Source organism: Phoca vitulina, unplaced genomic scaffold (assembly GCF_004348235.1).
Source record: "Phoca vitulina isolate PV1807 unplaced genomic scaffold, GSC_HSeal_1.0 scaffold25, whole genome shotgun sequence".
Classification (NCBI taxonomy): domain Eukaryota; kingdom Metazoa; phylum Chordata; class Mammalia; order Carnivora; family Phocidae; genus Phoca; species Phoca vitulina.
In genome coordinates, this window is record NW_022589728.1 from 19,081,747 (window position 1) to 19,094,437 (window position 12,691).

Consider the following 12,691-nt stretch of genomic DNA (forward strand, 5'->3'; position numbering starts at 1 on the left):
CTCTCCTATCAGTGGAGTTTAGGTTTTTGTTTGTTTGTCTTAGTTTTTCTGCAATTATGAACATTCCTGCAAGATGTATCCTGATGACCACTAAAACACATAATTAGGAGGGAAATCATAGAATTGGGATATCAAATATTCTACATTACAATATAGAGCAAAATTATTTTCAAAGCATAGGCTTTTCAGTAGGTATACTTTAATGGAACCACCTTCTGAAGGGACCAAAGGTCTCTCTTTTTAAGCTAAGTGTTAACAATATTGATCAGACACTTACTGGAATTTCATATTGAGTGTTATTATCTACAGGTCAAGAGAAATATAAAAGCCTGTTCAGAACTGACAAGATCACAAAGAAAATTAATGCTTTAGAAAATAGGACCAGTGATAGATTCCATGCTATGATTCTTTGCCTGTGAATAAAACTGTTATCAAGGATATTAAACTTAAAAAAAATGATTGAAGTATGATGTATAAACTTACAAGAAATTCTCTTTTGCAAGACCCACAATACTATGTCCTACCTGGGAGAATATGCAATTACCTACATATTAGTGTGCTCTGCATTCTTCTCTATCTTTGGCTGGCCATGATGCCAACCTTGCATACTATATGGCCTGAATCCCTAATTGGTAGCATTTATTTAAGGTTATTAGCAAAGGACATTTAGAGGTCACTTTCATAATGAACATCGGAGTGCAAGATGGTGAAGGCCTGGGGCTGAGAAACCCTAAATCAGGTTAATTAATCTATTTAATTAGTTTCTTTTAGTAGGGATGAAGGACTACTAAGTTTTGATGAAGCTTTAGACAGGTAAGGCAGGAATATATACTGTCTTTCACGGAAGGAATTCAGGGACTGGGACAGCACCTTGTGACCCCTCCCTGCAGGGAGGGCTGATATCTAGGGCTGATATCTAACTGCAGGGGTGAGGAGGAGAGGGATATTGAAGTTGGTGAACATTTACATCTTCACTTTTGCCAGATGTGTCTGTACAACACAGTAAATGAAAAATTATTTCAGTATATTAAATTATTAGCAAGACTTTTGTCAATGAATCAAATGGAATAGTTTAAGTTAATTGAAATCTTTTGAGTGACTAGGTATTCTTGAATCCTCCTGAATCATTTCTTAGAATCTTTCCTCTTTAATTAACAAAACTTTCTAAAATATCTCTTCTGTATGTTCAGTGATTCAAGTATAAACACACTTAACCACATAATTCATTATTACAAATGTTCATTTATAAACCTGGATATTTTAACTTTGTTGTACATACCTTTTAAGATTAAAGACCAGTATTAGACACACTATACCAAAGTTTTGGAATGTTTTAGACTATTTTAAAAATAAGTAAGACCCTTATAAAGGATTATACATGTATTAAGAGACTTATTCAACAAGTATATAGGTCTCATATCATAGAAACAATATAGGAAAAATATTTTCAGCTGGATAACACTCAACTGAATAATTTCCAGCACAGTCAGTTTCTTTGCAGAGGAATCATAAGTACTAACTGAATTTTACCCGAGCTTGAAAAAAATGGAAATTACCAGCTAGTTACTGAAAAATGAGAAATGAAAGTAAAAGAAATCAAATGAAATTTTAAAATAACTAACTTTCAGTGTGTAACAGACTTTGATTTGGTACCTTTTATGTTCTAAACTGAGCAAAAGCACATATTTACCCACCCAGCTGTATATTGTTCTTAGTCCAAAGCTTCCATTTGTTTACAAAAGCTAGTACATAAGCCTCATTTGTAAAGCAACCAATGCTGTTATGAATGGGAGGACACAAGTATTAAACACCAAGAGCCTAACAATATCATTGATTGCATTGGTGTCTTTTTTGTTTTTTCAGAGGATAGCTTACATCATATTGCTTCAACACTGTTATTTATTAAGTTTAGTAACAAAGTTTTTGTGATTTCATTCCATTACAAGACGGTTGAAGAATAGCAAGGCATCTACAGATGGACATCGTTACCTTTTTCGTGGCCGGATCAATACAGAAGTGATGGAAGTGGAGAATGTGGATGATGGCACGGGTAGGTAATTTGTAGTTTTAAAATGAAACACCAATAGGAAACTCCCTCATAAGATAGACTTCTCACCTGAATAATTCATTTGCGGCGCATTAAAGCTTAGAAATACTTTGTTAGGTAGAGCAGTTGGAGGAGAAAGGCAAGATAAGAGAGATGAGGACTATTGGAAGTAGAAAATTATATTTGGCTGAAACACATTAGCATTCAACACAGAGATACAAAGAAATAGCTGAGTAGGAGTGATGTACACACTCACAGTTCCTGGTATCGCCAGCATGAGTACAGAGAATAAGGAATTAATTTAGTTTCTTCAAGTTATAGTATGTTTTATATGTATATATATGATATTTTTTCATATAATATGTTCACTGTAGAATATGGAAAACTCTAAATTTGTTTTAGCTCTACAGCCACCATGCATATAAACATGCTGTCGATTTGCTTGTAGAGTAAGGGTGTTGTGTGTATTTTACTTTATTACTTAAAGATAGTGCATTTTCACACTGCAGCTTTGAAGGTACAGACTTTGACAAGTAAGCTTAACAAATCATGATTAGTCACAAACATTAAATAAATGTTTGAGGTTAAATAAGTTATTTTCTATTTGAAAAGATAAATGTGTAATATTAAGTAATATGATGATATACTAGTCTATAATATGAATGATTAGTAAATTGGATCACATTTTTCCCCCCAATGATTTTAATTCGAATTTCAAAGATATGCTTCTAGGAGAAATGACAAGATGAAATAAAATATATTAATTGTTGCTAAGTGACTTTAATTCCCATATAGAGAAATGCCTTTATAATACCCCATTTAAACATGGGTTTGGGGCACAGATCAGCTCCCTGCTACCACATACCTTTGTTGCCATCTCTTAGTCCCAGAGGGGAGAAGAATGTTTACCATCTGCATGGGCACAAATTTTCAGATGCTCACCTGTGTACCATTTCTCTATCCCATTGTTAGCATCCTAAAACGTTGCCCAGAACATAAATAGTGAAGCATGATTGCTGCAGGTAAGGGGAAAAGATGCGCAATGAGCAAAACTCAGGTGTACTCTCCTGGGAACCAAGTCATCTTGTGGCGAGGTTCCACATGGGCTAAAGGAGGGATGTAGGTGTGGGAGCTGTCTGACTGCCGGCACAGCTGAAAATCCCTGTCCGCAAATACTCACATGCTAACATGTGGGACTTAGTAGGCTATTTTTCCACGTCAGGATGTGCACAATATTTTTTATAAGGTGGTATTTTAATTCATTTTAATGCTCTGAGAGGACTCTAGTGACATTTAAGAATGTTGTCTGTCTACATGTGAACAGCTCTCTTGCTTCGGTAACCTGACTGCTCAAGAGAATATCCAAAAGCCCATGTTGTACTTGAGGTGGGTGGAAGGAAGACCGAGGAAGGCACACTCAAACCTCCACTTTGTTCCTTCTTGGCCCTGTCTCCCCCTGCTGGAACCACCTGTCCCCTGTTGCTTTAGCCTTCTCTTTGTTTTCTCCCCTTTTTATGCCTTTTCATGGGCACACAGCTCCTGTGTCTCATTTCCTTCCCTCTCCCCCTGATGGTGTGGTCATCCCCATTTGTACCATTTGCACGGGTAATCTAAGTGAATTTTGGTAAATTTTGATGAATTTGACAATGATTCCTACATTTTGGGAAACTGGGGCACTAGATAAAGAAATCTAAAAGCCCGGGGCCATTGGAGGCATGGGCATAGAATACCATCTACAGGGGCGCCAGGTGGCTCAGTCGTTAAGCGTCTACCTTCGGCTCAGGTCATGATCCCAGGGTTCTGGGATCAAGCCCCATATTGGGGCTTGTGTTCCCTCTCTTGCTGTGTCTCTCTCTGTCAAATAAATAAAAATCTTAAAAAAAAAAAAGAATACCATCTTTAGCATAGATGTAGGGCAGTGAGAGCCTATGTTGGGTGATGGAGCAAATGGCCTTTGGATTCAATCCCATGAAAATGTTCTTTTAGTGCTGGTAAGATTGTAGCCTTCAGGACCTCAGTACCTGGGGGATAGGGATGTTAGGGAAACAAGTCTTCAGACCCTGGTAGATATGAATTAGTGGGGAAGACAGGACATTTCAGAATATTTAGTCATAAATTGTCTGATGACACCTCTTGGCACAAACTTCCAAGGCTCAGGTTTCATTGAAATATGATGAAGGAATTAATTATACTTTGTAGTATCCAGTTAAGGCCTTATTTCTTCCTTTAACATATATACACAGCATGTTGCAGGAATTTGGCTACAAATATTTGCTACAAGGTCACTTAAAGAAATTTTAGGCTGCAGCTGGCTACCTTCCTTTTGCTTCCTGCAAAGAAAATTTAGTATTCTAGTAAGTGTGACTACTAGGTCTTTAGGATAAGCGTACATCCTCAGCCAGGACTTGGAAACTCAAAAATAGAATTTCTGAAGATGAATAGAATCTTGAAGATCAACTAATATACCCTCTTAACATTTCAGATGATGGAAATGAAGCCACATTGAAGAACTAACTCGTCCAAGTTAACCCAGATGTTTAATATGAAGCTGGGACTGGAGTGAGGTTTCCTTGGTGACCATGGCCATGCCTTGAGAAATAGGGAGCAGAGGTTCCATATGGGTTTTAAATCTATAGGGACCAACTGGAGAGCTGTGAAGAGATAAGGCATCAGTATATAGAGATTAACTTTGGTTGTTCGTTTCTTCTAAGAAACAATCTGGGTGCTACACCAACTTTCTCCTTTTTTGTTTTCTTGGTCATTTCCATCACAAAATCTCCATTTCTTTTTGATGAGCTCAGGTTTTAAGTGTTCTTACTTTTTTTTTTTTTTAAGATTTTATTTATTTATGTGACAGAGAGAGACATAGTGAGAGAGGGAACACAAGCAGGGTGAGTGGGAGAGGGAGAAGCAGGCTTCCCGATGAGCAGGGAGCCCAATGCAGGGCTAGATGTGGGGCTTGATCCCAGGACCCTGGGATCATGACCTTAGCTGAAGGCAGACGCTTAATGACTGAGCCACCCAGGTGCCCCAAGTGTTCTTACTTTAAACTCTATGAATGGGAGCTCTGCTGTTGATAGATCTCAGCAGAGCTGACCAATGTCCGTATGTCAAGTCCTTCCCACACTTGGACCGTGGATGAGTTACATGAGGGATGGTAAATACTGTCAGGCTCATCTGCTCATTGCCAAAACCAAAACCAAACAATGACTATACCATGTTGTGGGTAAATAATACAAATTAATTAATCAAGATATATTTTTAAGAGTGCTTAGAACTTTTGATGAAAAGTTTAAATGTTCCCCCATCTACTTGAATATATTATAAAAATATTAGGTATTTTTGCATACTCTAGGTATAAGTAAAATGCTTTTCTTTTCTAAGGACTCCATCAGACACTGATTGTATTGATTTAGCTCAAAACTTGCAGAAGAAATAATTGCATTTGGAATGAGACTAAGCTTTTAGCCAGTGTGTAACTATCTAAAATCTTTTTGAAAAATAAACCTGGTTATACTTTTACTTATAATGTTTAATGAGTTGGATTATATCAGTTATATCTCAGAATACAAAAAATTGATGCAATAATGATATGACATGCAGAAATGTAAAAATTTGTGTATTTATTTTAATATATCCATGTTATCCATTACTGCTTATGTTCAAGGAAGGTGGTAGCCATTGAGTTTGTGGCCAAATTTCTATTCCACCATTCTCTAGATCCATCTCTCATTTTGGCTAATTCTAATTTAAGTCTTCTTTGAAGATTCTTTCTGAGATATTAGTTTGATCATAATGCATAAAAAGTATCCAGCTTAAGACCTAAATAGGAAAGCTGTTGAACTTTCTGCCATTAACTTTCTTGGTAATTTTCATAGTATATGCTTAGATATTCATTCAGAAAGTAACAACAGATCATTTATATTCTCTCTTAAGAACTAGTTTATTTTTGTATTGTATTCTTTCTTAAGAACTAGTTTATTTGTGTAGTTGGACAGAGGGCAAAATAGTGACCTTTAGAAAATGTGATCTGCAGTTCAGTGTTACACAAACCACAAATTTCAATACAATGGTCAAATTTAAAATAAATAAGTTGGAAATTTATTTATTCTTTAAGGTGTTCTTTAGAGTAAATAGATTTTTTTTAAAGAAAGATTTCAGCTGTCATTTTCAATATAAATATTTTAAACCATTTAAAGATATTAAACACATTGGGTTTTTTTTAAATTAAATTTTGCTAATTAGAGAAAATTTGGAAATAACAGAAATAGGTTGAAAATACTAGATAATTTCATCATCTAAAGAGAAATAAATGAGAATTTTAAAATATTCCTTTAATTTTCTTTTTATGTACAGATTTTTAAAAAATGCTTAAAAACATGAACTCTATAGTTTTATATCCTCTTTTCAATTAAATAGAATCATTTTCTGAATTATAGTCATCTTTATCTTCATGTCTTATCACCACATAACATATATTTATTGTTACTTAATAGTCAACAAAATAGATAAACCATAGTTACCTTAACAACCATAGTACTGTTGTATAAGCTGAATTGAATACATTCTTAATTAAAAAGTAGCGTAACTTTACAATGTTGAAAAGACTACCAGGCATATATTAGTTCCTTCCTGATACACTTAAATTTTCAATATGTTATTGGGAATTTCAAAAAGGTTAAGGAAGCTAATTCTAGTTTTAAAAGGAAAAATCAGTTAGAACCTTTTTTTAAAAACTTTTTTTGCCATAAATAATGTCAAATGAAATTTTGGATGCCAGAAAATTTTCTTCTGTTATTTGATAAGATCAAAGATTTATTCCAAAAAGTAATTTTTTCAGCATTAAGTATTCATAATGTGAGTAAATTATAATTTTTAAAATTTCTCTGAGAAATTTGTGCATGCACACTGTTGATCACCAGAAAAAGGGTTAAACACATTGTTTAGACATCAGTTTCTTGATGTTTTGAATAATATTTTCTGGCAGTTTCTTCTGTTTCCTAGCCTGAGTACTTGGCTAGCTTCCATCTCATTAAAACTCACACTATTGAAAAGATACCAGCATTTCCACTGAGAGTTATAGTAGTATCAGTTTTAGAAAAACCTCATCTCATTATGTAAAACTATGCTGAATTAAGAGTGAGGAATTTGTAAACTGTATAGCTTCAAAGTAATTAGTAAGTTGTTCAGGGCTGCCCCTTGGATTTTTCTCTTTTCGGAAAAGACATCAGTGCCTAGAGACTGTTGAATTTGGATATTCTACACTTAATGAATGACAATTTTAATTCCATTCCTTTTTAACACTGCCTGTAGAATTATATTTTAGATCCATTGAAACTTGCAAATTCCTACATTTGGCATTAATAAATTATTCTTTCATTAAAAAATATTTTTAAATTTCTACTAAGGAAAAGCACTGTTGGGCTTTTCCATGATTTGTTTTTTTAAAGATTTCATTTATTTGAGAGAGAGAGAGAGAGAATGGGGGGGGAGGGGCAGAGGGAGAAGCAGACACCCTACTGAGCAGGGAGCCTGACATGGGCTCATGAGCTTGATTCCAGGACCCTGGGATCATGACCTGAGCTGATATGAACTAAGCTGAAGGCAGATGCTTTTTTTTTTTTTTTTTTAAGATTTTATTTATTTATTTGACAGAGAGAGACACAGAGAGAGAGGGAACACAAGCAGGGGGAGTGGGAGAGGGAGAAGCAGGCTTCCCGCAGAGCTGGGAGCCCGATGCGGGGCTCAATCCCAGGACCCTGGGATCATGACCTGAGCCGAAGGCAGCCGCTTAACCAATTGAGCCACCCAGGTGCCCCATGAAGGCAGATGCTTAACTGATTGAGCCACCCACGTGCCCCTTCCATGATCTTTATGTGGCTGTTCTTAATAAATAAGTTGAATTCAAACTTATTTTTTAGAATGAAGTTATTGAAAAATGTGCTGTGATTGAAATTATGAAGCCATTTATATGTCACTAATTCTCATTTCAAAATAAATGAGAATCAGTTGCTTATTTGGTAGAACATTGGTAATTTGGTAACTGATATCACTACTTTATACTACTTTTTGAGTTCTGTTTTATATATACACATACATGTTTGTATATATGTTTAAAATTATGATTTTTAAAATTAGTGATAGAAAGTGGCTACACATAAACTTTAAAAAGGAACATTATTGGGCACCTGGGTGGCTCAGTCAATTAAGCATCTGCCTTCAGCTCAGGTCATGATCCCAGGGTCCTGAGACCAAGTCCCGCATTGGGCTCCTTGCTCCATGGGAAGCCTGCTTCTCCCTCTTGTGCTCTCTCTCTCTCTGACAAATAAATAAAATCTTTCAAAAAAAAAAGGAATATGATCCTTTCATTTTATTTATTTATTTATTTATTTTAAAAGATTTTATCTATTTATTTGAGAGAGCAAGAGAGAGAGCACGAGCAGGGTGAAGGGCAGAAGGAGAAGCAGACTCCCCGCTAGGCAGGGAGCCTGATGCGGGGCTCGATCCCTGGGCTCCGGGATCATGACCTGAGCCGAAGGCAGACATCTAACAGACTGAGCCACCCAGCTGCCCCTATCCTTTCATTTTAAATTATTAGGTGACATAAGCTGTTCTTTCAAAGTATTGTATTGGTACAGCAATTAACCTATTATTTGACTTGGCAGATTTTACAGTCAGTTAATAATCTTGCTTTCTGTTCATGAAACAATGGCCACGTGCGATCACATGCTGACTTGTCTGGTTCTGAGTTTAATCATACATTTTCCAAGGGAAGTTTGAATGCCCAGGTTGTAATGGTTAAGCAAGGCTTTGCAAAAGATCTGGGTACACTTTAAGGAGAAGAAAGAGTTGCTGAGGCAGAGAGCAGAGCTGGGTAGCTTGAGAGTGAGCGTCAGCCTGGAGAACGGGTAAGTCACAGGACAAGGAGGAAAGCCGCAAAAAGTGGCAGGGCCACAGAAGAACACAGTGGAGGGGGGGGTCAGTTTAAGAAGAAGCATGAAAGCAAGCTTTCATGTTTTCACTTGATTCAGTGGTGAGCTACCAAAGGCTTTTGAAGTAAGGAATGGCCTGATGAAAAATGTTGAAGGAAGAGTCAGCAGGGTGTGGAGAGAGCAATGCCAGGCTCAAATAATCCAGGGAGGGAAGGAAGGAAGACCCAGGTTACAGGGCTGTCTGGCCCAGGGCATATGATGTGCAGGGTCAGGAGCATCAGCCTAGCACATGAACTTGTGTTCCTCGGTGTTCTATGGGAAGAATACATTATGTTCATTTTAAAGTAAGTCCAATATTTAATTACTGTACATTGCGTGTGGTTCTTGTGATTTTCTTTACCTGGAATATGATTAAAAGGGGAATAACACTAGTGGGGATGTGGGGTCTTTTAAGCTGCAGTCCTGGGTTCACTTAGCTAATCTCGGTCTGATTGTGGAAGAGGGGAGAGTCTGAAAAGATTATGCTTGTTTGTGATACTGACCCTGTAAGGTGACACATTTGAGGAGGAGGGTGTGTAGACATGTACAATTTGATCTTTTTTCCCCACCAATTTATCATTATTTCTCAGTTGGTGATTTTTGTAGGAGGTAACAAGGCATTATGGTATAATTATTAACTAATAATTTTTACTTTCTTACTAATGTCATTGATACCTATCTGACATGTATTACTAGGATCTGCTACTTTGTATAGGATATGAATATGAATTAAATATGTAAGGGTAAGAAGGAAAGTACAAAAATTCCTTTTAAAAACAGACTATTATTTCCTGATGGCGGAAATCTTCTGCTAGTTTGAATCGCTATTTTATCAGAATTATTGTTATTAATGGGATTATGGCATATATATATATATAGACACACATATATGTATGTCTATATATATTATAGACTAAGATCTAATATAAGTCTATCCTGGCTCATATATAACTTGGAATTTTTAAAGACCCTCAACCATATGGAATCATTTGAAAATGCATTTTTGGAATAGTTAATCTGGTCACATACACTGTATGGTGATTTTGGAGCCCAAAAGACGATGGGGACAAGATTTGGGGAGAATGAGTGCCAACCATGCCTGCCTCTATTCAGAATTCACCAAATAAAATAAGCCATTTGAGAAAAAATAAAGAAATAAAAAATAGTACAGTGCCACGAAGTCATTTCTCTAAACCACCTTTAACATTTTGTGGCTCACCTCCTGGCTACCCACCATTGCTGTTTAGTGACTCTCCGGGAGATGAATTAAAAGTGTCACTTTAAATTGGTGCAGGTGCTGACTCAGGCCTTTGTCATATGTTTTTTTCATTTTGAATCTTCGCTTTGCAGACTGTCATGCCAATAAAGGCTAGATACAAATAACATCACTATTCTCTACCTGCTATTAGGCAGAAAACTGCCATAGAGGGTTTTCTGTTGGCATTTTCAAATCCAGCATGACAATGTAGCCAAAATTATGATGAGACGTAGAAAAAGACAATGCGAATTCAGACTCAAAAATTTTTTTTGTTTTTATTCAAGCCAGTTATATGGAATGATGTGGTAATTTTAAAGAGTGTGTATTTTTCAACCATGAGCAATGACAATGGATTGGCATTTGAACCTTTCCATTTATTGAAGATTAGGTAAATGTACTCTTGGTATGTTCCATTCATTTGTTCTGATTCTTATTGTGCGGTTCATTAAACAGCTGAGAATTGTTCTGTGGTGGTATAGTTTGCTTTTGAAACCTAGAATACTATTTCAAAGGAATATTAAAAAGACAAAATGAATCTGACACCTTGAAGATTCGATTATTGAGATGAAAATCTTTTAAAAGTTCTTTTTTTATTACTTTAAGAACTTTCACAATATTTTTGGACATTGAGGAAAGGAATATTAATTAGTTAAGATGTTCAGTTTCATGTAATATACTGATGTTATGAGTTAGAAATGTTCTATTCCTGAGTACTGACGGCATTTAATATATAAACAATTTTTTTGTTTTTATGTTCTTCATTTACACATATAAAGCAAATACTTTTGAGAATTCAATGATCTTGGAACTGTTGAGAATTGAATGATTGTATTGATATTATATTTGTTGTTCACCTTTACGCATTAATTTCCAGCTGACTTCCATAGCAGTGGACACATTGTTGTCAATGGATGGAAGATACATAACACAGCGAAAAATAAATGGTTTGTGTGTATGGCAAAAACACCTGAGGAGAAACATGAATGGTTTGAAGCTATTTTGAAAGAAAGAGAACGGCGAAAAGGTGGGTGTATGAATTGAGCACTATTATACTTTGTGAAGATTACAACTTAGCAAGAAAGCAGATAATGGGCAGAAGTTATGAGAAAGTAAAAAGGCATATGATGTTCACTTAGATTTCCCATGTGATGTAAGACTCATGCTAAAATGCTTTTTTTAAAAAAAAAAAAAAAAGATTTTATTTATTTATTTGACAGAGCACAATCAGAGGGAGTGGCAGGCAGAGGGAGAGGTAGAAGCAAGACTCCCCACTGAGCAGGGAGCCTGATGTGGGACTCGATCCCAGGATCCTGAGGTCATGACCTGAGCCAAAGGCAGATGCTTAACCAACTGAGCCACCCAGGCACCCCTAAAATACATTTTGAATACTTCTAAAATTATTGCTAAAAGAAAAGAAAAACATTGTATAATTAGTAAAATGATATATTGTGGCAAGCAGTGTCTTTTAAATAGTATCTTAGTCTGTTGAGGCACTATAACAAAATACCACAGACTGGGTGGCTTATAAACAACAGAAATTTGTAGCTCACAGTTCTGGAGGCTGGGAGCCCCAGATTCAGTATCTGGTGAGAGCAGTTTTCCAGTTCATAGATGGCCATTTTCTCACTGTGTTCTCACATAGCAGAGGGGCAGAAGATCTCTCTGTGTCTCATTTATAAGGCCATTAATCCCATTCATGAGGACTCCACCCTCATGACCTAATCACTTCCCCAACACCTTACCTCCTAATACCATCACATTGGGTGTTAGGTTTCAACATATGAATTTGGGAGGCATGCAAACGTTCAGTCTACCGCAAATAGTCATTTGCTTTAAAATGTGTTCAATTTTCTTTGCACCTTATTCTTACCATTTCTAAAACATCATTATGGGGTTTTCCTGTAAGAGACAAACTTCAATAGTATAATGCAGGGCCTTCAGCAGTTATATCTTTAACAGTACACTGAAAATTTCTAGACCAAATATGTTAGTATCCTAATTATAGAATAAGGCACTCTGGTTATACATTAACATTTGAAAATTGTTACAATGCCATTGAATATAATGCAACCCAATAAGGAGTTTGTTCATATGAGGAGGCCTGGCTCAAAATTGCTTCATGTTTTTAGCAAGATTTGCAAAAGGTATTTGATCTGGCAATACTCAGTTATGTCAAGTTTATCTGCAGTTAAGCACATTTCTGTAATTCAAGTAGGAAATAGAAATGCTTGTGTTACTACTAATTTCTTTACCAAATAATTGATAAGAAACAAGACAGTGTTCATTCCTTTTCCTCAGAGACTTAGGAGCAAAATATCTCATTGCTGATGAAATTTCAGAACACAAAGAACCCTTTCTTCCATCTTCAGAAATTTTCCCTTGAAGAACATACAAAGCTCCTACTTCTATTAAAAT

The 12,691-nt window shown here is 35.9% G+C and overlaps 1 protein-coding gene across 1 annotated transcript in view; it reads left to right on the plus strand.

Annotated features, from left to right (window-relative positions):
- The window catches only part of PREX2 (phosphatidylinositol-3,4,5-trisphosphate dependent Rac exchange factor 2), a 285,562-nt gene that overhangs the window by 103,954 nt on the left and 168,917 nt on the right, over positions 1–12,691 (plus strand). Inside the window, exons 8-9 of the mRNA XM_032421606.1 lie at positions 1,947–2,050; positions 11,151–11,300. Of these exons, the coding sequence (XP_032277497.1) occupies positions 1,947–2,050; positions 11,151–11,300 (254 nt within the window). The remainder of the gene's footprint in view (positions 1–1,946; positions 2,051–11,150; positions 11,301–12,691) is intronic.